Here is a 25,775-nt window from a genome sequence, read left to right on the forward strand (position 1 = left end):
CTCCGCGGTGTTGGATGTTTTGGTCTCCCCGAGGCCAATCATCTGTGCCTTTACAGCCTTTTACTAGGCACTGCTCCTAATAGCCAGATTCCTACTCCACACTGATGAGGGGCAAACACCCCGAAACAGCTGCCCATGCTTGGCATAGGTGGTTTTCCTGTATTGGATGTTTTCCTTTATAGGATGCTGCCCTTCCCGTGGTTGTTCCTTCCCGGGGAAAGGTCTGGCTATTCACTGCTTGTGTTGAGAAACACGTGATGGTGTCTCCACAGCTATCCTACATACAGACTATTATCGCTTATCTTTTTGTGCACTAATGCCAAACAACCAATACTGGATTGAAAGTGGTTGCTTCATTGGTATTTTTTGCACCTGTGTTTTTGCCATCATTTATCGGGTCCGATGCGCCCAGCTGGTGCATTTGTTTGGAGGCTTCAGCAGGTAATCATCTCTGCTTTTTTCTGTGATTTTTTTATCCTGTGTTATCTACTGTATATAGAGGTGTTATCAGTCATTGTACAGGAGGAGGAGGTGAGCTGTGACATCACCTATTGTGAATGGTGGATCCAGTGTTATCTACTGTATATAGAGGTGTTATCAGTCATTGTACAGGAGGAGGAGGTGAGCTGTGACATCACCTATTGTGAATGGTGGATCCTGCGTTATCTACTGTATATAGGTGTTATCAGTCATTGTACAGGAGGAGGAGGTGAGCTGTGACATCACCTATTGTCAGTGGTGGATCCTGTGTTATCTACTGTATATAGGTGTTATCAGTCATTGTACAGGAGGAGGAGGTGAGCTGTGACATCACCTATTGTGAATGGTGGATCCTGTGTTATCTACTCTATATAGAGGTGTTACCTTTCATTGTAATCCTGTGAAAACTGCAAGATTTCTATTGATTCTCTTGTGATGAGGAAAATTAAAAATAAAAAAATTCTATACTTGATTTAAACAATAGGTCATTTTCTGATTACACATTTATGTGAAAGCTTAGTTTACAATTTTTGCCACATGTATGGGGAAAACTACAAAGTGTCCCCTCTAAACATGTCCTTTGTCTCCCCATGCATCCAGGAACACCAACAGACTGCGCTTTTGGTTTCCGTTGGGGAGATATTCGGCTCCAGTAATTTGTTGGGCTCTTTCGGTGGCCTAGACTAGCTTGTCAAGTCATTATCATCCATTTTCTGTATTGGAGGACTGCCCCATTGCTTACATTCTGCCGCAGGCGATCAAGCAGACATCAAATACATCAGGGTGGATCTCGCTTACCATTGACTCAGTCATAACATACAGGAGCCTCCCCGAGGTGTCCAAAACTAGGTCAGGGCTTACAGGAGATCCCGGTGCCACCACCAAGGAGCTGTAGACTTGTCCAGCACCAGAAGAAACAAAGACCTAAAAGAAAGGGAAAAAAAGGTAAAACTATCCCAAAATATACACAGACCGCTGGAGACCATCTCTAGAACCATTTTTTTATGGACAATTACAACACAAAGATTCCTCCTCATCCTTGAATCCTTCATGGATAATGTTCCTCTCTTTGACCGAGAATCAGTTATCACCTTATGTATAGATCCTCCAGCGTCTCCTAGGAAGACAACCTTGCGAGAGTCCTCCACTAACGCAGCTACAGCAGTGAGACTGGAGTCATTAGTGATCAGAGGTGAAGCCATGACCGAGACTCGGCTGGCAATTGGGCTGGGTGTGTGATCGCCTCCACATGGAAAATTCTGTGGGGACTCCTGTAAAGAAACAAGAATACATGGTTACTGAAGGTCCAAGCTGGAAGCCAATTTGGGTCAAAGTAGAAGGCTTGAAACAGTTTCTACTCTTATTGACCTGGTTCCTTGACAAGAAATAAGCCAATAGGTTTGGTTATTCTCAAGAAGGTACAAAACCACTTCCTAACCTTACAAGAGGGACATTTCGGAGATAATGTAGTGCAGAACTTAAGCAGGACTGTACATTTGGGCACGTACCTTAGGGAGTGCTGCACACTTAGAGTTCACTCCATATTCAATCCCAGCCTCTTCTTGACCACTTTCGCCCTTGCCCGACTCCGTATAACACAAGACTCTTGCTTTCTCGATCCGTTCCTCAATGTCTTTCATCATAAAGGAACATAGCGCTGTCCGGCTACTGGGAGATGGGATGGGACCTTGGCTGGCCGAAAACACCACAAACAGCTCTCTGTTCTTGGTCTCCAGATGGGCCGCTTGCGCCAAGTTGTAGCCATCGCATACAAGCGGAACTTCCACATAGGAGTAGAGGTGAATGTCCTTGCTGCAGACGCTGCCAAGATATGTTTTGTACTCCATTTGTGATTTTGATCCACGCCGGTAAAACAAGAAGTAAACATGGCCATCATCGGAGAAAGTTCCTACAAACGTGTTATTGTAATCCGAAAAGTCGCCCACCACAAGTTTGCCCAAACCTTCATTGGAGAACACGGATGACTTCTCCAGTTGCCGTATAGTAATTGGTGGGATTCCACTCGAGAGCCTAGCAGTCAAGCCCCGTCCTACAAAAAGGTAATCACCCTGTGGTGTCCTCTCAACTATCCCTACGGTGGTGACTTTGGGATCGTTGGCTGCCACAAATTGGTTGTCACCAGGGTCCTCTGTGCGGTAAATGATGTTAGAAACATTAGCCAAGTCTCTTTTCTCACAAATTCCCTGAAAAACATGTCCACAGGTCAGTAATTCTCCACCGTGAGTGTTGACGGTCAAGAGCTTGTTGAAGTTCTGGGTCTTGGTAGCCTGCTGGCAATCTTTTAGGTCCTTGAAAGGAAGGCACTCAGGACTGTCCAACACGGGACCAGTCGAATCCTCCGACATAAGCTGAAGGTCGGGTGACAGCTGGAAGATCCAGTTGACAGCCCCAATGTAGATGAAGCCAGAGCTGGGGTCATAAGCCATATGGTTGAACGTGACATTTGGGCGGAGAAAGTGGGGAAACGAGGAAACAGACAAAGAAAGGCCAAGAAAGACAAGCAGGGACTGGGCCAGATCCAACATAACGATCACCTGCAAAAGAGGAAATTATTAATATCACTGGAGTGATTTGTTCATGGCAAAAATCCACTCATGGAAGCAGAAGGGATGGGACCATCAGCAAAAATATAATGTGACACTCTGCCAAACCTTCCTGGAACAAATATATGTGACTTGTGAGAACTGATAATGAATCTACCACAAAAACATGTAGAAATATTTCAATTGTAGGAAGTTCTAGAACAAAGCCAACAACAACTCACTTTTTTACGAAAAAGTAATGCCCCAAAGCTGCCCAAGGGGACATAACATGCCGCTTGCCGAACCTGCCGATTTCAGTGGGAGCTGTTGGGCTACCTTCTGGGTATGGAGAAGATCCAGTCTCTCTACTGCCATCATGACACCCAGTCTTTTAAGTCATTGTCTGGATGTGGCTTCCCATTAAAAAAAAACAAAACAGGCACCCAAGTGTTCGTGTATGTGTCTTGTACGTGTGCGGTCCTAGCCCACAATGGAATGTAACTGGCTAGCAAAAGGACAGTCAAGGTAGACATTGCCGACATGTATGCACCATGGGACTCTGTCGCAGATGAGGGTCCAATGTCTTAACTTGTACCCGAAAGACAGAAAAATGTGTGGCTGTCTGCAATATGGACAGGCGCACAGAACTGCACACGAAGCGCAGAGACTGATCCTTTAGTGCAATCTCTGCCTCAAAACGGTTATCCACTGCTCATGCAACCCTTTCTCAATTGCTCTATTCCCCCTTATACTCACCTCTGGAGCCGCCGCTGCTCCAGCAATGACGCCGCTGTTCCAGCAATGACGCCGCTGTTCCAGCAATGACGCTGCTGGCTTTCACAGGGCTCGTGTGACGCTGCTATGTCATGCGAGCTCTGCAGCCAATCAGCACCCGCTTCACTCTCACTTCTTTCGGCTATAACCAGAAAAGTAGCAACTCTCCCTTCTTCTGGGCTATTATTTTATAAGGGGGAATATAGAAGTAGAGAAAGTGTTGTCCAACCCTTTAAAAGGGTTATTCTCATTTTCTCAGATAAATAATGTTGGATAACACTTATAAATATAACCACTTTTGCAAGTTACTATTGATTAAAATTTCTAGCCATTCTTGAGATATCAACATTTTTCTTTTGTTTACAGCAGGTTGCCTAGGAGACCGACCACCGCTGCTGTCTAGCTTGTAAGCATGGCACTGAAATTGGATGGGGTCAGGAGGTAAGAGCACGCTCCCAAGATCCTGGCCAGCCTCAAAACTGTGCTTTCAAGATCAACCGAAAAGAGCTTGTAAACACTGCGTGTGTCTGTGTATATTATATATACACACACATATTGCTGTCTAGCAACGGTGGTCTGTTTCCAAGGCAACAGGCTGTGAACAAAAATAAAAAAAAAGTTACTATCTCAAGAATGTCTGAAAACTTTAACAAGCAGTAAATTGCTAAATTTCTTGCATTTACAAGCCCTATCCGACAACATGAAGATGGGAAAAACCCTGTGAAGGCTTGTGGCCTTATTTCAGTAATGAACTTAACCTTAGATACCACATATAAATCATCTCATCTAATCCGAGTCAGCGTTGATGCAAACCATGATGGGGGAAGATAATCTTTCAGCTTAATCCAGAAGTTTTATAGGTCAGCAAATCACACAAGAACCAAAACGTGTGGAGTCATTCATATATCAATGTGTATGGAGAGCGGTATACGGGTTGGATTCCGCATGGTTCCCTATATTTCAGCTTCCTGGACCCCTATGAGCGGTAGATAGGGGTTAACCACAGTCATGAGTGGGGAGAGACTGAATATTACAGGGTAACAGAATAAGCGCACGTTATGTGAAATTTAATAAGTGTTTAGTTTTGCATCCAGGTGCATGACGGCAAAACAATCCCCGGGTACAGAGTGTACAGGCACAGACTGGCCCATCGCCTGATCCATTCTGCAGATGAATGTCCTCTAGGCCATATCCACAAGGGTCCCATCTATGGGATCTAGAGGTGCGGAGTTCAAGGGTCATCTATGTCCTAAGCTAAACTGGTCACATCTTAAGAAAGGCTAAAGCTGGGAAAAAGTTCATAAAACTTCTGACACTTCTGAATGCAAGTACATTTGCTCTGATCACTCTGATGTGATCAGGATCAGCCTGCAGCAATAGTTAATTTAAAGGGGCACTGATAAAATTAAAAGCTAGCCGAAATGGATGGGATGCAGCGAAAACAGATCAAGGCTTTTGGAAAAGTTTCAAGAGTCTAAAGAAAGTTCTGCAGACTGTCAAATTAAATTGTATTTTTGGTTTGCGACACTTTATTTTTATTTAAATGCATGTTATAGCAGCTGAAGAAAATTTTCATAATTGGATTTTATTAAAAAATTTGGCACCGTTTGCCTATCATAGTCTCTATGATGCACTGTCTATTGCTGGCTGGAGAATGAGTTAACTGAGAATCTGTCAGTGAACCCGTTGTGACGGCATGATGGAGAGTTTATAACTTATCTGTCTGTTATATCCATTTATAGAAAAGCTGGGTGATTACCAATATGGCTTCTCATTAAGTGTTCCCAGGACCCTTAAAGGAAAAAAAAGGCGGTAGTGGTGGTGGAGGCTGGCTTCTGGATTTACCGCCATAGATCACAATGGAAGGGCCTGTTTAGAGAGCGCTGGGGCCACACGTTGGCGACTTCATCAGGGCTTTAGTCTGAACTGTCAGAGCGATTCACTAAAATGAAGCAAACCGAGTCACCACCTTTATGGTGGTGAGTGTCTTTTTTTAGGCAGTCTATCACACTTTGGCCTCCTTTATGGTGGTGCGTGTCATTTTTTAGGCAGTCTATCACACTTTGGCCACCTTTATGGTGGTGCGTGTCATTTTTTAGGCAGTCTATCACACTTTGGCCGCCTTTATGGTGGTGAGTGTCTTTTTTTAGGCAGTCTATCACACTTTGGCCTCCTTTATGGTGGTGCGTGTCATTTTTTAGGCAGTCTATCACACTTTGGCCACCTTTATGGTGGTGCGTGTCATTTTTTAGGCAGTCTATCACACTTTGGCCACCTTTATGGTGGTGAGTGTCTTTTTTTAGGCAGTCTATCACACTTTGGCCTCCTTTATGGTGGTGCGTGTCATTTTTTAGGCAGTCTATCACACTTTGGCCGCCTTTATGGTGGTGAGTGTCTTTTTTTAGGCAGTCTATCACACTTTGGCCACCTTTATGGTGGTGAGTGTCTTTTTTTAGGCAGTCTATCACACTTTGGCCTCCTTTATGGTGGTGCGTGTCATTTTTTAGGCAGTCTATCACACTTTGGCCTCCTTTATGGTGGTGCGTGTCATTTTTTAGGCAGTCTATCACACTTTGGCCGCCTTTATGGTGGGGAGTGTCTTTTTTTAGGCAGTCTATCACACTTTGGCCACCTTTATGGTGGTGAGTGTCTTTTTTTAGGCAGTCTATCACACTTTGGCCACCTTTATGGTGGTGAGTGTCTTTTTTTAGGCAGTCTATCACACTTTGGCCTCCTTTATGGTGGTGCGTGTCATTTTTTAGGCAGTCTATCACACTTTGGCCGCCTTTATGGTGGTGAGTGTCTTTTTTTAGGCAGTCTATCACACTTTGGCCACCTTTATGGTGGTGAGTGTCTTTTTTTAGGCAGTCTATCACACTTTGGCCACCTTTATGGTGGTGCGTGTCTTTTTTTAGGCAGTCTATCACACTTTGGCCTCCTTTATGGTGGTGCGTGTCATTTTTTAGGCAGTCTATCACACTTTGGCCACCTTTATGGTGGTGCGTGTCATTTTTTAGGCAGTCTATCACACTTTGGCCACCTTTATGGTGGTGAGTGTCTTTTTTTAGGCAGTCTATCACACTTTGGCCTCCTTTATGGTGGTGCGTGTCATTTTTTAGGCAGTCTATCACACTTTGGCCGCCTTTATGGTGGGGAGTGTCTTTTTTTAGGCAGTCTATCACACTTTGGCCACCTTTATGGTGGTGAGTGTCTTTTTTTAGGCAGTCTATCACACTTTGGCCACCTTTATGGTGGTGAGTGTCTTTTTTTAGGCAGTCTATCACACTTTGGCCACCTTTATGGTGGTGAGTGTCTTTTTTTAGGCAGTCTATCACACTTTGGCCACCTTTATGGTGGCGAGTGTCTTTTTTTAGGAAGTCTACCATGTTTCTGTGTCGGCCTAAGAAAAAAAAAAAAAGGGACGGGGTCCTAAATCTTCGGCCTCGTTTTAGTGAATGGATTCCAACTGTATCCCATTTTTAGGGGGCTCCTTCGGAATGAAGGCACAAACATGCGGCCAAAACGCGATATGAACCCAGCTTAAAACCTGACATCACAGAAACAATATGGTTTAATCAGATGCTGAGGCTAAATTGTGATTTTTGATGTCCCTGTGATGGCTGCAGGTATAACATGGAAAATAAATGTGTGTTCATCTGTAAAAGGCTCAAACTGTGACAGGACTGGATTTTTTTTACATTTTTATGTTCCCAAATAACAAAGTAATCAAAAGAACTGGATAGAAAGGCTTCTGGGCCTAGTTAGCGCCGTAAACAGTGTTTGTCCCCATTAGCAACCAATCACAGAGTGGCTTTCATTTCTCAAATGGCTGTGGAAAAATGAAAGCTGCACTCTGATTGGACATATTCAGTATTAAACAGTTTTGAGAGACGTGCCCCTGTGTTTTTGCCCCAATTTTCCTAAATGTTGGTGTTCTTACCCTGCATGGGAATTCTTGTGACAACCGCAGCTCCTTGTATTTTCATGTGTGGAAAATCCCAGCACAACCGGCAGCACAAGTCAAGTGCAAACCTGTCCTTTATTTATACATGTGGTGAACTAAGGACGTCTATGGAGGTGTACAGTAAAAACAAACTGATCCCCCCTCCCTTCTCGTACCTTTTTTAGATCAACATACAGGTCCAGATTGAATCAGTGACTATTAGGAAATGTAATTAAGTCAATCAAGCAATTTTTATATATTCATGGACAATCCCTTTAAGTAAATATTACATCTGATAGAATTGTACTGATCAAACAAAATGGTGATGGCAATATTAATATCAAAGCCATAGATATTGGTGGTATTTACGGAATACGGACCACAAACATACTAATAGGGAAAATCAAAAAGTTGACGGTGTCAGATCCTAGTGAATTTATAGGACCGCTCATCATATGGGTATCATATTGTTTGATCGATGCCCACCCTTTACATGTCTGGGGAGACTGGCACCCACAGAGATACGTTATTTTTTGTGTTTTTGTGCACTGGCCATAATAATATATATAATAAATTATTGCAGATGATCCCATAAAATGCTACCCCATATGTGCAAATAGTGAACAGGGCAGGTACTTACATTAATATTGGCGGAGCCCCTCCACTTCTATAGACAGCCCATATTGACATCACAGAAACAATAGGCAGATGTGTGTATGTGGGGACCAGTGGACACCCAGAGGAGGAGGGGGTCTGCCCATGAAGAAAGTGCGGAGCGCCGTATTATTGGCTGTCTGCAACCTCATACCCCTCCTCCCTCACTGACAGCATCTGCCACATGGGGAATACTGGTGACATCCCGTGTACGAGCAGTAACTCCTTCTATACCGAGAGAGCCCTCTGTTACAGGAAAAGGGACAAGTGGACTAATAAGGAGGAGGAATGCTGGGGGCCATGTTGCAGCTTGGGGGGGGGGGGGAGCAAAAGCAATTTTCATGAGAATGATTAATTATTCCCATTGACAAGACAGCACATTAAAAGGACCCTCTGTCCTGTGGACCCTGTGACCACTCCTCGCCCCCAGGGACAGGCTGTGACAGAAGTGTGTGTGACATCATCCCCCAGACCACAGCCAGCGAGGCAGCCCACCGCCTTCAATTAGAGAACCTTTTAAAGCCCCCCAGGCCACCTGATTGGTGCTTAGGAGGTCTCCGCTATATCTTGGCACCTGACCAGTTTAGATAGTAATTTCCACCACAAGCCAACCCCGGGGGTATGAAATTCTTGATCCACTTCTAAATTGCAGGACAAATAAGGGGGTGTAAAAATCAGTGCGGAATTACAGAGCAGACACCTTCAAACTGCAAAATTCCCCCCTTATGGTAATTGTATGTGTTCCCCTTTAATACATTGCGGTCCAGTGTGCCCCCTTTTTTGTGGTTTCTAGTACAAGGAGGGAGGCCATTCTCTGGCAGTATTAGGGTCATTTCACACTATGCATTTTTTTTTTTTGCAGTAAAACCTGATAACTTGGCGGGAAAGAAGCTGCAGAAAAAAAAAAACGTTTTAATTATTTTTTCTTGCGTTTTTTAGTGGCAGTTTTGGCATGCTAGTTTTGTTTCTTGTGCATGTTGATAAGGTTTAGTGTTGAAAAAAAGTACTATTCTATAGAACCAGGTTTTTGCACAAAAAAATACACCAAAACCTGATACTGAGTTGTGTCAGTTGGTATGGCCCACCTTATTGTACTGCCTTTCCTCTATTGTCTGTGTCAGTTGGTATGGCCCACCCTATGGTACTGCCTTTCCTCTATTGTCTGTATCAGTTGGTATGGCCCACCCTATGGTACTGCCTTTCCTCTATTGTCTGTGTCAGTTGGTATGGCCCACTTCCTCGCACCCAGAACCTTCGAAGGGTGAGGTCCATCAGGCCCTGATCTCAGAATGATCGTCGCACACTTGTTATTCACTAAGAAAGCTATTGATCTAGTACAATAGTCGCCATCTTGTCTATTGACCGAAGTCAGTCCTAGAAAGCTATTAGGACTGGTACGAGAGAACGTGCAGTAGGGACCGCTGCTACTAATCTAGGACTGGGTTCTGGCAATGTAACAAGATGGCGACCATTTCACTGTACCGTTGGGATTACTTCTTTATATGAAATGAATGGGATTTGCTAATTAAAAGGTATTTAGTATTCTTTTCATAATGGCATTTTTTTTTCTAGTTCTGGAAAACCCCTTTAAAATTTGACTTTGCAAAATTAAAATGTTATTAGCTGGCAGAATTCACTTCCCCATTCACTAACCATCACTGACTTCACCGCTAGTTAGACAGAAGGGTCTGATAGGGGGAGACGAGACTGATGGCAATAATAAGCTTTGAAACCACTTTTATGCCAAGATGCCCCGTTTCAGTAAAGAGGGGGTAACACACACTGCATGTATGGTGAAAGGGGGGGGCGTGGATTTGTGATGACGTAGGGGACCCCATATTATGTAGAAGTCGCCCTGTTTTGCATTATGGATGGGCACAACTGATTGATGGGTAGGGGAGGCGAGGGCCCGTCTTTCCCACACAGAGGCCGTTTTCAGGCCTGGCAGAGACACTGACCTCCCCCACCCACCCTCATGCCTTGGAGCTTGATGCCAGTACAAGCTCTGAAAGCCCCTCTTTGTCCAGGGGGCTCTGATAAGGTCTCTGTGGAACTAAAAGGATTTCTCTGCAAACCATGAAAATAATTGGGACATGGGAATAATGACTGCCCTCTACCCAGCGACAGTGTTCCAGGACAGGCAGCGGATATAGCGGACGGGCAAGAGAGAACCAGAATGATGTGTAGAGGTTAATGGTTGTTCTCGGCAATTCTTCCACTTCTCCTCTAACATCTTACAGGGGCGTTCTCCCCTCCTGGTCCTATAGAATATTGCTACTATGATCGATGAGGTCCGACTTCTGGCACCCACGAGGCGTAATAACACTGCAGTTGCCCACCATTAAGAACAATTTTTTTTATGTTAAATAAATACATATATTTTTATATTTAAAAAAATTGTATGTGGGTTTCACTAAAAATTTTGCACTGTTTGTCTTCTATAGCCTGTGTGTTGTGCTGGCTGCAAAATGAGCTAACTGAGAACCCGTCAGTGAGCTCATTCATTTATCTTTGAGCTCTTCTCAGCTGATTTATGACCACTGATCACATTAAGATTGAATGTGTATGGAAACAAAAGGCCTGGAAAAGCAAACCGGGAAATATTTTTAAAAGAAACCCAATTGGAGCTTTTTTTTTTTTACCTAAAATACATAAATTGTAGTAAATAAAAAAAAATAATTGTCTGTAAAGTTTGACAATCCCTTTAAAAGGGTTATTCCCATCAATAAACGTTATTATCTGTCCAAAGTTGGGGGTCCTACAAACCCTTGTAAATGGGGCTTGGAAATGCAATCTAAATGGAGAGATTCTCCAACAGTCCCATAGACAAGAAACGGAAGGGAGACCCATACAAGAGTCTGTTTCTGCTTTTTGTAAAGAAATAGCGCCACTTCTGTTTATAGGTTATGATAAGTATTGCAGCTCAGCCCTAGCTACTGGAGCAGCAATACCAGACACGGCCTATATACAAAGGTGGCGCTATTTCTATGTTAAATTAAAAAAATCTGACTCGTTTGTAATCGTGGTAATCCCTTTCCATCTCATACAACCTGTAGCCAGCCCCCTTTACCATCCATCTGCACACAAGTCACTCAGATTTAACCTCTCGGGGTCAGCGCACTCCAGGAAGGCCTCAATCGCAGGATTTTGCAGTGGCCCCAGGGAGGACATCTTCTTGTTTGAGCTACTGTTTTGACTTTTACCTGTGGCAGACATGAGAGGGGGAGGAAGGTAGGGCGGCTCTGGGGATTCCTGACACTCCAGAGCACAGTGGGAATCTGTCTGGTCAGGGCGGAGGTCCCATCTGCATGGAATGATTGTGTAAAGCAAACAGTCCTATTAGAGACAGGGATTTGTGGGCTAATCCTTGTAATCACCAGCTCAAAGCCCAGCCAAGGATAAAGCGGCTCTGCCATTGATGGGCCCGAGAAACCTATATGTGTATACACTGCCATATAGCGCCCTCGAAAACAAAGGATTGGCCATGTATTCCTCCACACATGTCAGACACATGTCACTGGAAATCAACATGTGGCACATATGTCCGCAGTATAATATACAGTGGGTACGGAAAGTATTCAGACCCCTTTAAATTTTTCACTCTGTTTCATTGCAGACATTTAGTAAATCCAAAAAGTTCATTTTTTTCACATTAATGTACACTCTGCTACGCATCTTGACTGAAAAAAAAAAACAGGAATGTAGAAATGTTTGCAAATTTATTAAAAAAGAAAAACCAAAATATCACATGGTCATAAGTATGCATACTCTTTGCTCAGACACTCACATGCTGTCCATTTCCTTGTGATCCTCCTTGAGATGGTTCTACTCCTTCATTGGAGTCCAGCTGTGTTAAATTAAACTGATAGGACTTGATTTGGAAAGTCACACACCTGTCTATATAAGACCTCACAGCTCACACTGCATGTCAGACCAAATGAGAATCATGAGGTCAAAGGAACTGGACAAGGAGATCAGAGACAGAATTGGGGCAAGGCACAGATCTGGTCAAGGTTACAACAGAATTTCTGCAGTACTCAAGGTTCCTAAGAGCACAGTGGCCTCCATAATCCTTAAATGGAAGAAGTTTGGGACTACCAGAAGTCTTCCTAGACCTGGCCATCCAGCCAAACTGAGCAATCGTGGGAGAAGAGCCTTGGTGAGAGAGGTAAAGAAGAACCTCAAGATCACTGTGGCTGAGCTCCAGAGATGCAGTAGGGAGATGTGACAAAGTTCTACAAAGTCAACTATCATTGCAGCCCTCCACCAGTCGGGCCTTTAGGCTGCGTGTCCACGTTCAGGATGGCCGGCGGTATCGCCGGAGCGGCAAAGCCGCTCGGCGCTAAGCCCCGCCCCCTTCTGGGACGCGATGATGCCGGATGTGTTAACTGTACACATCCGGGATCATCGCCCCCCTCCCATAGGGCACAGTGTTATGCCTTGCGGGGACATGCTGCGATCTGAAAAGACGCGCAGCATGTCCGGAGTCGCAGGCCCGCCGCGTGCGGGTTTCCACGCATAGTGGACACGGGATTTCAAAAAATCCCCTCCACTATGCTGGAACATCTGGACGCTGCGTGTTTGACGCTGCAGCTCTGCGCAGCGTCAAACAAGCAGCGTTTACTGACCATGGACACACACCCTTATGGCAGAGTGGCCCGACGGAAGCCTCTCCTCAGTGCAAGACATATGAAAGCCCACATAGAGTTTGCTAAAAAAACACACGAAGGACTGCCAGACTATGACAAATAAGATTCTCTGGTCCGATGAGACGAAGATAGACCTTTTTGGTGATAATTCTAAGTGGTATGTGTGGAGAAAACCAGGCACTGCTCATCACCTGCCCAATACAATCCCTACAGTGAAACATGGTGGTGGCAGCATCATGCTATGTGGGTGTTTTTCAGCTGCAGGGACAGGACGATTGGTTGTCATTGAAGGAAACATGAATGCGGCCAAGTACAGAGATATCCTGGATGAAAACCTCTTCCAGAGTGCTCTGGACCTCAGACTTGGCTGAAGGTTCACCTTCCAACAAGACAATGACCCTAAGCACACAGCTAAAATAACAAAGGAGTGGCTTCAGAACAACTCTGTGATCATTCTTGACCGGCCCAGCCAGAGCCCTGACCTAAACCCAATTGAGCATCTCTGGAGAGACCTGAAAATGGCTGTCCACCAACATTCACCATCCAACCTGACGGAACTGGAGAGGATCTGCAAGAAAGAATGGCAGAGGATCCCCAAATCCAGGGGTGAAAAACTTGCATCATTCCCAAGAAGACTCATGGCTGTACTAGATGCTTCTAAGGGTGCTTCTACTCCATACTGAGCAAAGGGGCTGAATACTTATGACCATGTGATATTTCAGTTTTTCTTTAATAAATTTGCATAAATTACTACATTTCTGGGTTTTTTTTCAGTCAAGATGGGGTGCAGAGTACATTAATGAGAAAAAAAATGAACTTTTTTGAATTTAACAAATGGCTGCAATGAAACAAAGAGTGAACAGTTTAAAGGGGTCTGAATACTTTACGTACCTATAATAAATATATATATATATATATATATATATATATACACACACACACACACACACACACACACACGTGTACACACATATGTATATATCACCACAATATGATATATACACACACATTCGACCCCCATGTTGACACCTGGCGCTGTGCTACAGTCAGAGCCCAGACTAGGTGCCATCACCACGGGCCGCGCACACTGAGCCCCTCTATCACATCACAATGCAAATTCATGAGCCATTAATGCAAATCAAAGCCCAGGAAGTGACTGAATCTGATATAGAGACACCATGAGTATTCAGGTCATGCACTTATGTCCCCTCACAGTCGCTGCCGGGGGATGGGAGATTTATCCATGTACTAGCTATCTAGGCATGAACATGGGGAAAAAACGGCCACTATTATAATATGCTATGGAAAATATATGAAATGAAATAAGAATCCCATAAGGAGCGGCCATTATTATTTTCACTTAAAGGAATTGTGCACTCCGCTTATTTTTCCCCTCTTGCCTTTAATTAAATTAAAGTACAGTAAGCATTTGTGCTGGCGATGTGTTACAGGACAGTGTGGGCGTCTCTGAGGTAAAGTCGTGCAGACATACTGAGCCATGAGAACTGCTCTAGGGACACGTGTCTGTGTCAGCCATAGCAACCAATCAGATTATATCTCTCAGTTTCAAGTAAGCTCGGTGGGGCTGAAAGCTGGAATCTGATTGGTTGCTACCCATCTATGACAACCCCATCCATTTCCAGGTCCTACGACAACCCCTACAATTCCCAGGCTACCCGCCTATGGCAACCCCTAAGGGCACACTAATGCCAAGGTAAACATCACGTTTAGAAATGTAGCATCTACGAGACTCATAATTATATCTTAATGTAGGAGCTGTAATCTCCGACCTGCGGCTGTAAAGCAGATCCGTAACTACAACTCCCAACGTGCAGCTAAATAGAATTTAAAGGTTTAAAAATGGCCGTCCAATATCCTCTCATGGGGAGCATATCTCTGTCAGGAACAAAAGGATCAGACATATTGAAATTGATCTGCCTGGTCTTTCTCTCCCACAAGGGAGACCTGGAAGGTCCCTATACACAGCAATAGGGAAAAGGAATGATATGATCCTATGACAACCCTTATGGGCAAAGAAGTATATATTAAATATATTTTAGTGTAGAGCTGTGATCTCCAATCCGTTGTGTAACTACAACTCTCAGAATGCCGTGGCACTCTACCTGCTGGGTGTTGTAGTTTAACAAAAGCGCTAAAGTCACATGTTAAAGACCTTAAAATATAATAGGAGTGGTACAGACAGGCGACAATAGAGCGGCCATCAGCTCTTGTTTGCTTCCCATTCATTCCCTGGTGACGACAGACTGGGAGAAGCGGAGTTATACTGGAGGAAGCCACAAGAGAGTCAGGTGTGCACGCTCTCTCCAAAGAGGTGAGCAGCCATGTTCCCAGACACGTTCTGCAGGTGTGGGGGAGGGGAGACAGAGCAATCGGCTCCACGGAAGACCACAAAGTGCAGGGATGGTCCCATAATTATCCCGAATCGTATGATCGCTGGGACTCACCGCCTCGCTCAGCTGAGAACAGTCGATCTGTGGCTTGAAGGGTCCCGGTGCCCCTCCAAAACACCTATGTTGTAGAAGTAAAGTTGTTGTTAATCGATCCAGCCCTTAAGATTTTTAGGAACAGATGACTAAACATCAGTTGACTCAGTGGGAAGGTGTGGGTGATGGTACCTAGCGCCGTCCACGGCAGACTGTGACATCATATAGGATGGCCATAAATATTAGATAGCCGACGGCTGAGTGCTTGCTCATTGAAAGGCTATTCCTTCCGACATTCCCATCCTCATGCACGCTCGTCTCGGGTGAGCGTGCATGTGTTCTGTATGGGAAAAGGGCACTAAGCTGCTGCCAGACATTTCCAATGGCAGCTAAGAGAACTACAAGAACGGGATACTGTTTTTTTGGGAAGAAAACCAGCTGGTGTATGGAGACTTACTTAAAGGGTTTGTCTGATTTCAGGAAAAATAAACCCCCCCCCCCGCGACTGTATAACTGCAATTCACTCCCCCTCCCTGGATCCAGTGCAGAGTTCCATTATGCGGCAGTATAAACCCAGCCTTATTCGCTGATCCCATCTTAGTGACTGTATACACAAATCGCTCATTATTCCAGAAACAGCGCCACCATTGGTCGCCGGCGATGTCTGGTAATGTAGGTCAGCCCCATTCAAGTCAATGGACTAAATATAAAACTATATGAAAAGTAACGATGCTCTCAAGGACATCAGGCACTGTATTGTGATGAAATGGTTTCTACATGACAGACGCCGGCCCCTGTGCTAGACAACACATGGCGGCTGCATGCTGCGTACTAACACGCCGATACACATTTCCTTCCCTTTAAGACATGGTGCAGACTAAGGACCTGCTATAAAGGATCTGAGACTCAGGAATCGCTCTTTGACCCCTGCAGTTTATTATCCGACTCTATTTCAATCCCAGATGAAGACAAAACACGTTGTGCAATTACAATAGGTTTGTCATTCATCAACTAAAATGCAGTCTATTGTTCACTGTTATCAGCCAAGTTACAATGGAGAAAAGTCCCCCCATACAGATTAGATGAGTCATGCGTGCCTACTGATTTTGACAGGACCGGCCAATCGTTTCACATGTATGGGAGCCCCCTGACATATGATGTTGGGGGGGCAGAGAAGGATCGGGCGGTCTGAATTTCAACGCCCGATCCGCTTGGTTTCAGGAGATATAAGACTCCTCGGTCTCCTTTCTTCCCACTGAAAAGACATCTGAGCCGAGCACTCATGTGTATGGGGGAGTCAGGAGAGATACCCGTCTGCCAAACACCTATTTCACAAAAATCTTTCACCTGTGCAGGGGTCAGTTTACACTGTAGGTTCCGGATTCTAGTCATGAACCAAGGAGCTCAGGATCAACATCGCTCCAATGTACTGGCCACATAAGAGTCTGGAGCGGACAGAAAAAAAACAAAAAAAAAAAACGAAGAAGTGAAATTGTAGCAATGACCAACATGAGATCATGGGGTTCATTAGAACCGCTCTGGGGATGAGTCCCCAATACACAAGGTAGTAACCGAGCACCAGATTATAGGAAGTGGTGTATATGAATCCGGCCATAACTCCGGCAGTAAGGAGATAATGGACGAGCAGCTGCTGCTCCGGCAGGGAGTGGAGGAGACATATATATATATATTCGCCCCGTCTGCTGTGGAATTTGCTGCTTCTTATTTGTATGGACATAGAAGCCTTTTATATACTCGCCGCCCTTTCTACAGGTCTCATCTTCGACAATGGGCAGCCGCCAGCGTCCACCATTACAGGCAATAGTCTGCATTTATGGTACATGCAGGTGAATAGACAGGCACTTCTGGCGCCACTATCTACCAGGACAGCGATCGGCCTGGAGGAGTAACATCCACCCTGTATGATCTATTTCACCAGGACAACAACCATCTTCTCCACTGCCACCGACCTGCACATACAGCTAGTATGGAGGTGTAGGAGAGAAGCGGCTGAGAGACATATGATCTGTGACCCCCTTATCTACAAAGGATTTGGTTAAAATCACATGTGCCAAAGCTACATAGATTACTAGAGGGAAGATGATGCACAATTTTTAGATATATGACTTGTCCATGGATAAAATGTCCCCACCACCTAATCTCCTTACATGACTAGTATATATACAGAGCACCTGTAACAGTGCCAGATATCTTGGTGGCTTCCACAGGGCCCACTGCTTCTCGGAAACCCAACAGGGCCCCCTGCTTCTCTGCAAACCCCACAGGGTCCCCTGCTTCTCGGCAAACCCCACAGGGCCCACTGCTTCTCGGCAAACCCCACAGGGCCCACTGCTTCTCTGCAAACCCCACAGGGCCCACTGCTTCTCTGCAAACCCCACAGGGCCCACTGCTTCTCTGCAAACCCCACAGGGCCCACTGCTTCTCTGCAAACCCCACAGGGCCCACTGCTTCTCTGCAAACCCCACAGGGCCCACTGCTTCTCTGCAAACCCCACAGGGCCCACTGCTTCTCTGCAAACCCCACAGGGCCCACTGCTTCTCTGCAAACCCCACAGGGCCCACTGCTTCTCTGCAAACCCCACAGGGTCCCCTGCTTCTCTGCAAGCCCCACAGGGCCCACTGCTTCTCTGCAAACCCCACAGGGCCCCCTGCTTCTCTGCAAACCCCACAGGGCCCACTGCTTCTCTGCAAACCCCACAGGGCCCACTGCTTCTCTGCAAACCCCACAGGGCCCACTGCTTCTCTGCAAACCCCACAGGGCCCACTGCTTCTTGGTGAACCCCACAGGGCCCCCTGAATCTCGGTGAACCCCACAGGGCCCCCTCTCAGCGGAAGTCACAGGGACCTTCTTTACCGGTCTACTCATCCGAGCTCTTTTTTGGAAAAGTAGACCTGTGAGGTAAAACAATCCGCCCCACCATTCTTTCCTCTGTCTGGAGTTATGCGGGGACTGTAGGGCTGAGGCAGAGGCATATTAATTATTTCCTTAGAACACAAGCATCACCGAGGCATCTGGCAGCCATCTATCCCTGTCTTAGGCAATAAACCCACATGCCCGGCCCATACAAATGTTATTGCTTATGGAAAAGCTGTAGAATAATTGCTGTGGAGCACTCATGATTCAAAAGGGGCTCAAGTACCTTCCCTCCATATCTTCTTCCCCCTCCCCCTCCCTGGGAACATTTTTTATTGTAACACTCAGGTTATAAGATGGTCGCCCCCTGCTTCAGCACTGTGGCTCCAACACCTTCCTCCTTTGTTCTGTTGATAAGTAACTTTATGATTCGGCCTGTGATCCTGTGCAGTTGGGTAAACAGCAGGGAGCGTCAGACATTGCCCTTTGCTTATAGTAATGTGGTCATCAGCCCTGAGTAGGAGGGGTGGAGGACAAAAATGAGGGCAGACACTGAACAAGAAGGGGCGACTGTGACGTTCATCTGTAAGAGATTGTCATCAATTGTACTTAAAAGAGAATCCGCCGCAGAAATTGGAGGCGGACACTCGGATTATCAGTTGTGGATGTGCCGCAGATGGTTAGTACGATGGATACGGGATAAGCGGCGCCCTTCAGGGGAGCGGACATCCAACCACGCTAAACCGTATTTGCCCACGATGGCCAATATTAGGGGCCAGTCACTAGCCACCAATCTTCTGTCGATGAGCAGTGTTTTTGGCTGGACCTTGATTTTCACTCTTCCCTGGTATCTCAGTTCCTGTTGTGAGTCTAGTCCATTTTCTTGTGTCTTGAGAGTAGATAGGATGAAACAGAGCAGGAAAAAAAGCACAGGGGGTCCGGATAGATGGCCACCAAAAGACGTCTCTATCAGCGCCATGGAAGGAACCAGAACAGCATATCCTGCATCTGTATCCTGCCTGTTTGTACACTGCTACAGACCACAGCAAGCCACATCCTGGAGAACAACTACAACTCCCAGCATGAGAAGTGACTGGAAGAAGATTATGACTTCTACAGCAAAAATGGATCCATCAACTAACGCTTAGCACCGAACATGCCTGATCTAGGCCAATGGGCACAATATGATGGGATCACGTACTCCATGCTGGGCAGCTACTATGTGCTTTCAGTCCATAGTGCGAGAAACCCCATACAGATGTTAGTTGTTGCCACAGCAGAGGAGGCTGAACTAATATCTTCCAAGTGTCTTGGATTTGGGGGGATACGGGAGGCAAAATAGACCCCAATGTGAAGAGAGAAATCCTTTTCAGAAAAGCGAATGGCACCAACCATTAAGTGCCCATAAACCTCCAGGAGCTAATTTTTGGCTGAAGGCTATCTGAGGGTTGGCCAAACTATTCTCTAATTTGCATAGGGGCTTTTAGCTACGAGTAGTGGATTTCTTAAAGAGACACTAAACCCCAAAATATTTTTTTTTCTTAATTCTGCTGCTGAGGTTTATGGGGAAAAACTGAAAAAGTGTCAGAGAATTGTGGGTCATCAACAATAAATCAGGGGTAATCTCATCGATGTATGTGTCTTTTATACCCGGCGTACCCGACAAGGCCAGCGCCAGCACGTCCTGCAAGTGGTTTATAAGATGAAGGAACCTTCTACATAATTGTCTGCTCCGCCATGGGAACAAGTTGTAGATTTCTCTCGTAGAAATAGATCTGAGTAGAAGACTTCAGCGGAACTTGTCTCTAAAAGGGGTTTCCACGTCTGTCACATCCCGTCACCCAGTTATGTCAGAATAATAATTTATTTTGTGGGGGGGGGGGGGGAATTGAGTTAGACTTGGACAATCCCTTTAAAGGGGTTTACGGTATTTAAAGAAAAATGGATCCTATAGTAAAGAATGCTGTAAAATAAGCAATACATAGCCCCCGAATCCGCCACTAGCGCCTGTACCAGAAGGGATGGTGTCCGACCTATTAGTGCCCTGACTGCACATGTCCGCTGAGGTCAGGGATACCTGGTTTGGGGTACACCACAGTCAGCAGATGTCCGACAATCTCCATCACTGATCGGTGGGGGGCCAGCTGCTAGGACCAATACAACGGGATTTTTTTTTATCCCTGAGGAGGGCACCTAGTGGGAATGGCCGACCGCTCAGCAGCCCCCCAAGGAATTAACAGAGCCTCGATTGAGCATGTGCACTGCCAACTGTCTTTTTGGCTTTACTTAATACCCCACTTGCTATTGAGGCGCCCATTTCTATTGGCTGCTGGGCACTGAACAGAGCATGTACGTCCACCAGCAATTCAGTTCATTGACTGGACGTGCACTCTGCTACACACTATGAACACCAGGTGGCGCCATACTATGTAAGTAACTGTCATCACTAGAGTTGTCGCCCCATTCACAGCTCTGTGCCAGTCAGTGCGTGATACCGCCTGGTCGTCACAATAACGTGCGGCTACAGAGGGGTCTCCCTCCAAATCAAAATCACACAATAAAAAGTCCACAAGTCACATTTGTTTTCTTTAAAAGTGGTTCACCAACCTCTAAAAAAAAAGACAAAAAAAATTATAAAAAAACCTGCATTTATTCCACCTTTATACCCACAACCCTGATCACTGTAGCACAACCAGTCACCAATGAAGCAAAAGACTGGACCTGAATTAAGAAAAAAAAAATCGGAATTGAACCCCTTTAACAAACAGCAATAAAAGGGATTTTTTCCATTACGATGTAGCAGTGATTACTGCGACAAATCTGTTGTAAAATTGTCCTGTAGCCCGTGCGGGTCCGTGGCGGACTTACCATCGTATGTGGACGGCCCCCCCGATATATATCCCCGGTAGGAGGGGTGCGTCTAGTATGGACTTGGGGGACCCCTTTATCACCTCCATATGTCCCACCATTATAAACAGCGATTCATCCATTCATAGTGAGTGATTGGGGGCAGAAGTTATCGCTATAGACAGATGAGAAGCCGTGGACGGGGAGAGCATTACCTGATCCCTACTGTCACTGTATAAGGAATGATTATCAAAAATTAAAGGGCCAGTGCAGGCGAAGGGGGCATCCAACAATGATAGGCAGACATGAAGCCAGCACATTGGGGAGTGCCTCTCCACCTGTACCCAGAGGAAGTGAGTGCAGAGAGGACTGTGGGGGCAGCACCTGGGGTCAGGGGGTCATGCAGAGAGTAAAGGGGTCTCTCCTTACCTGCTCCCGGGGTCCCCCTGCACATTCAGCAGCTTCCACCCGAGAACTCCTCCGAAACAAGTTCCCTACAAGTCTCCCAGAGACAACAGGCAGCAGCAGCAGCTCGGCAGGATCAGGTCCTCCTCCCACCAAACCCAAGGCACATTGCTGTGCTGCTGAGCGCCCTCTGCTGGCGGCAGCGCGCAGTAACACCTGAGGCTCACACCGGGCTGCACCTAGACATTTTGTATGTACCTGTGTCACCATTATTCTCCGCTGCTCGGGGCCGACAGCTTCGATCTTCCCCTTAGACTCCGTTCACACTTTCGTTTGCCTGTTCCGTTTATAGCATTACTGATGGTAGCGGAAGCTGAGGGACCCGGCTGGTTATTATGGGCTCCGTCTAGGCTCCGTCTGAGTCTGGTTTTAGAATGGAAGAGAAATAGCATTAAAGCAAAACTTTTTTTTTCTGTTCTAATAACTGACACATAACAGCCCCCTAACAATCAGTGGGGTCCCGCTGCTTCCATTGTATCGCTGGTGCATCAGATCTGTTTTACTCCAGTTTCCGCTCAAATTTCTTGTAAATGGACGGAATTGAATGTGCAAGGAGCAATGTGAACAGAGCCTTATAGATAAGAGGCGACACAGGCTTCTGGAGGTCACAGCGGACAGCACTGCAGGGGGCACATTGGGGATGAGTGGGGGTAATGGGGAGGTGAGAGCGGACAGCACTGCAGGAGGGCACATTGGGGATGAGTCGGGGTAATGGGGAGGTCAGAGTGGAGAGCACTGCAGGTGGGCACATTGGGGATGAGTGGGGGTAATGGGGAGGTGAGAGCGGACAGCACTGCAGGGGGCACATTGGGGATGAGTGGGGGTAATGGGGAGGTCACAGCGGACAGCACTGCAGGGGGCACATTGGGGCTGAGTGGGGGTAATGGGGAGGTCAGAGTGGACAGCACTGCAGGAGGGCACATTGGGGATGAGTGGGGGTAATAGGGAGGTCAGAGTGGACAGCACTGCAGGGGGCACATTGGGGATGAGTGGGGGTAATGGGGAGGTCAGAGTGGACAGCACTGCAGGGGGCACATTGGGGATGAGTGGGGGTAATGGGGAGGTCAGAGTGGAGAGCACTGCAGGAGGGCACATTGGGGATGAGTGGGGGTAATGGGGAGGTCAGAGTGGACAGCACTGCAGGTGGGCACATTGGGGATGAGTGGGGGTAATGGGGAGGTGAGAGCGGACAGCACTGCAGGGGGCACATTGGGGATGAGTGGGGGTAATGGGGAGGTCACAGCGGACAGCACTGCAGGGGGCACATTGGGGCTGAGTGGGGGTAATGGGGAGGTCAGAGTGGACAGCACTGCAGGAGGGCACATTGGGGATGAGTGGGGGTAATAGGGAGGTCAGAGTGGACAGCACTGCAGGGGGCACATTGGGGATGAGTGGGGGTAATGGGGAGGTCAGAGTGGACAGCACTGCAGGGGGCACATTGGGGATGAGTGGGGGTAATGGGGAGGTCAGAGTGGAGAGCACTGCAGGAGGGCACATTGGGGATGAGTGGGGGTAATGGGGAGGTCAGAGTGGACAGCACTGCAGGTGGGCACATTGGGGATAGTGGGGGTAATGGGGAGGTCAGAGTGGACAGCACTGCAGGGGGCACATTAGGGATGAGTGGGGGTAATGGGGAGGTCAGAGTGGACAGCACTGCAGGGGGCACATTGGGGATGAGTGGGGGTAATGGGGGAGGTCAGAGTGGACAGCACTGCAGGGGGCACATTGGGGATGAGTGGGGGTAATGGGGGAGGTGAGAGCGGACAGCACTGCAGGAGGGCACATTGAGGATGAGTGGGGGTAATGGGGAGGTCAGAGTGGACAGCACTGCAGGAGGCACATTGGGGCTGAGTGGGGGTAATGGGGGAGGTCAGAGTGGAGAGCACTGCAGGTGGGCACATTGGGGATGAGTGGGGGTAATGGGGAGGTCAGAGTGGACAGCACTGCAGGAGGGCACATTGGGGATGAGTGGGGGTAATGGGGAGGTCAGAGTGGAGAGCACTGCAGGGGGCACATTGGGGATGAGTGGGGGTAATGGGGAGGTCAGAGCGGACAGCACTGCAGGGGGCACATTGGGGATGAGTGGGGGTAATGGGGAGGTCAGAGCGGACAGCACTGCAGGAGGGCACATTGGGGATGAGTGGGGGTAATGGGGAGGTCAGAGTGGAGAGCACTGCAGGGGGCACATTGGGGATGAGTGGGGGTAATGGGGAGGTGAGAGTGGACAGCACTGCAGGGGGCACATTGGGGATGAGTGGGGGTAATGGGGGAGGTCAGAGTGGACAGCACTGCAGGGGGCACATTGGGGATGAGTGGGGGTAATGGGGAGGTGAGAGTGGACAGCACTGCAGGGGGCACATTGGGGATGAGTGGGGGTAATGGGGAGGTCAGAGCGGACAGCACTGCAGGGGGCACATTGGGGATGAGTGGGGGTAATGGGGAGGTCAGAGCGGACAGCACTGCAGGAGGGCACATTGGGGATGAGTGGGGGTAATGGGGAGGTCAGAGTGGAGAGCACTGCAGGGGGCACATTGGGGATGAGTGGGGGTAATGGGGAGGTGAGAGTGGACAGCACTGCAGGGGGCACATTGGGGATGAGTGGGGGTAATGGGGGAGGTCAGAGTGGACAGCACTGCAGGGGGCACATTGGGGATGAGTGGGGGTAATGGGGGAGGTCAGAGTGGACAGCACTGCAGGGGGCACATTGGGGCTGAGTGGGGGTAATGGGGGAGGTCAGAGTGGAGAGCACTGCAGGTGGGCACATTGGGGCTGAGTGGGGGTAATGGGGAGGTGAGAGTGGAGAGCACTGCAGGTGGGCACATTGGGGATGAGTGGGGGTAATGGGGAGGTGAGAGTGGAGAGCACTGCAGGTGGGCACATTGGGGATGAGTGGGGGTAATGGGGGAGGTCAGAGTGGACAGCACTGCAGGAGGGCACATTGGGGATGAGTGGGGGTAATGGGGAGGTCAGAGTGGAGAGCACTGCAGGAGTGCACATTGGGGATGAGTGGGGGTAATGAGGAGGTCAGAGTGGAGAGCACTGCAGGAGGGCACATTGGGGATGAGTGGGGGTAATGGGGAGGTCAGAGTGGAGAGCACTGCAGGAGGGCACATTGGGGATGAGTGGGGGTAATGGGGAGGTCAGAGTGGAGAGCACTGCAGGAGGGCACATTGGGGATGAGTGGGGGTAATGGGGGAGGTCAGAGTGGACAGCACTGCAGGAGGGCACATTGGGGATGAGTGGGGGTAATGGGGAGGTCAGAGTGGAGAGCACTGCAGGAGTGCACATTGGGGATGAGTGGGGGTAATGGGGAGGTCAGAGTGGAGAGCACTGCAGGAGGGCACATTGGGGATGAGTGGGGGTAATGGGGAGGTCAGAGTGGACAGCACTGCAGGAGGGCACATTGGGGATGAGTGGGGGTAATGGGGGAGGTCAGAGTGGACAGGACTGCAGGAGGGCACATTGGGGATGAGTGGGGGTAATGGGGAGGTCAGAGCGGACAGCACTGCAGGTGGGCACATTGGGGATGAGTGGGGGTAATGGGGAGGTGAGAGTGGACAGCACTGCAGGAGGGCACATTGAGGATGAGTGGGGGTAATGGGGAGTTCAGAGCAGAGAGCACTGCAGGAGGGCACATTGGGGATGAGTGGGGGTAATGGGGAGGTCAGAGTGGACAGCACTGCAGGTGGGCACATTGGGGATAGTGGGGGTAATGGGGAGGTGAGAGCGGACAGCACTGCAGGTGGGCACATTGGGGATGAGTGGGGGTAATGGGGAGGTCAGAGTGGAGAGCACTGCAGGAGGGCACATTGGGGATGAGTGGGGGTAATGGGGAGGTCAGAGTGGACAGCACTGCAGGTGGGCACATTGGGGATAGTGGGGGTAATGGGGAGGTGAGAGCGGACAGCACTGCAGGAGGGCACATTGGGGATGAGTGGGGGTAATGGGGAGGTCAGAATGGACAGCACTGCAGGAGGGCACATTGGGGATGAGTGGGGGTAATGGGGAGGTCAGAGTGGAGAGCACTGCAGGAGTGCACATTGGGAATGAGTGGGGGTAATGGGGAGGTGAGAGTGGAGAGCACTGCAGGAGGGCACATTGG

The 25,775-nt window shown here is 47.8% G+C and overlaps 1 protein-coding gene across 3 annotated transcripts in view; it reads right to left on the reverse strand.

Annotated features, from left to right (window-relative positions):
* PLXNB3 (plexin B3) overlaps window positions 1-21,795 on the reverse strand; it is a 55,973-nt gene extending 34,178 nt beyond the window's left edge. The window contains exons 1-4 of one of the 3 annotated variants that reach the window (XM_077283772.1): window positions 21,638-21,795; window positions 1,989-3,035; window positions 1,572-1,751; window positions 1,279-1,404 (exon numbers count right to left, since the gene is read on the reverse strand). In XM_077283772.1, coding sequence (XP_077139887.1) covers window positions 1,279-1,404; window positions 1,572-1,751; window positions 1,989-3,026 — 1,344 coding nt within the window. In that variant the 5' untranslated portion in view covers window positions 3,027-3,035; window positions 21,638-21,795. Of the gene's footprint in view, window positions 1-1,278; window positions 1,405-1,571; window positions 1,752-1,988; window positions 3,036-8,380; window positions 8,444-15,508; window positions 15,532-21,637 lie in introns of those variants that run through there. The other 2 variants (XM_077283771.1, XM_077283770.1) reach the window with 2 other exon arrangements.
* Window positions 21,796-25,775: the final 3,980 nt, after the last annotated feature.

The sequence above is a fragment of the Ranitomeya variabilis genome, chromosome 2, assembly GCF_051348905.1.
Source record: "Ranitomeya variabilis isolate aRanVar5 chromosome 2, aRanVar5.hap1, whole genome shotgun sequence".
Classification (NCBI taxonomy): domain Eukaryota; kingdom Metazoa; phylum Chordata; class Amphibia; order Anura; family Dendrobatidae; genus Ranitomeya; species Ranitomeya variabilis.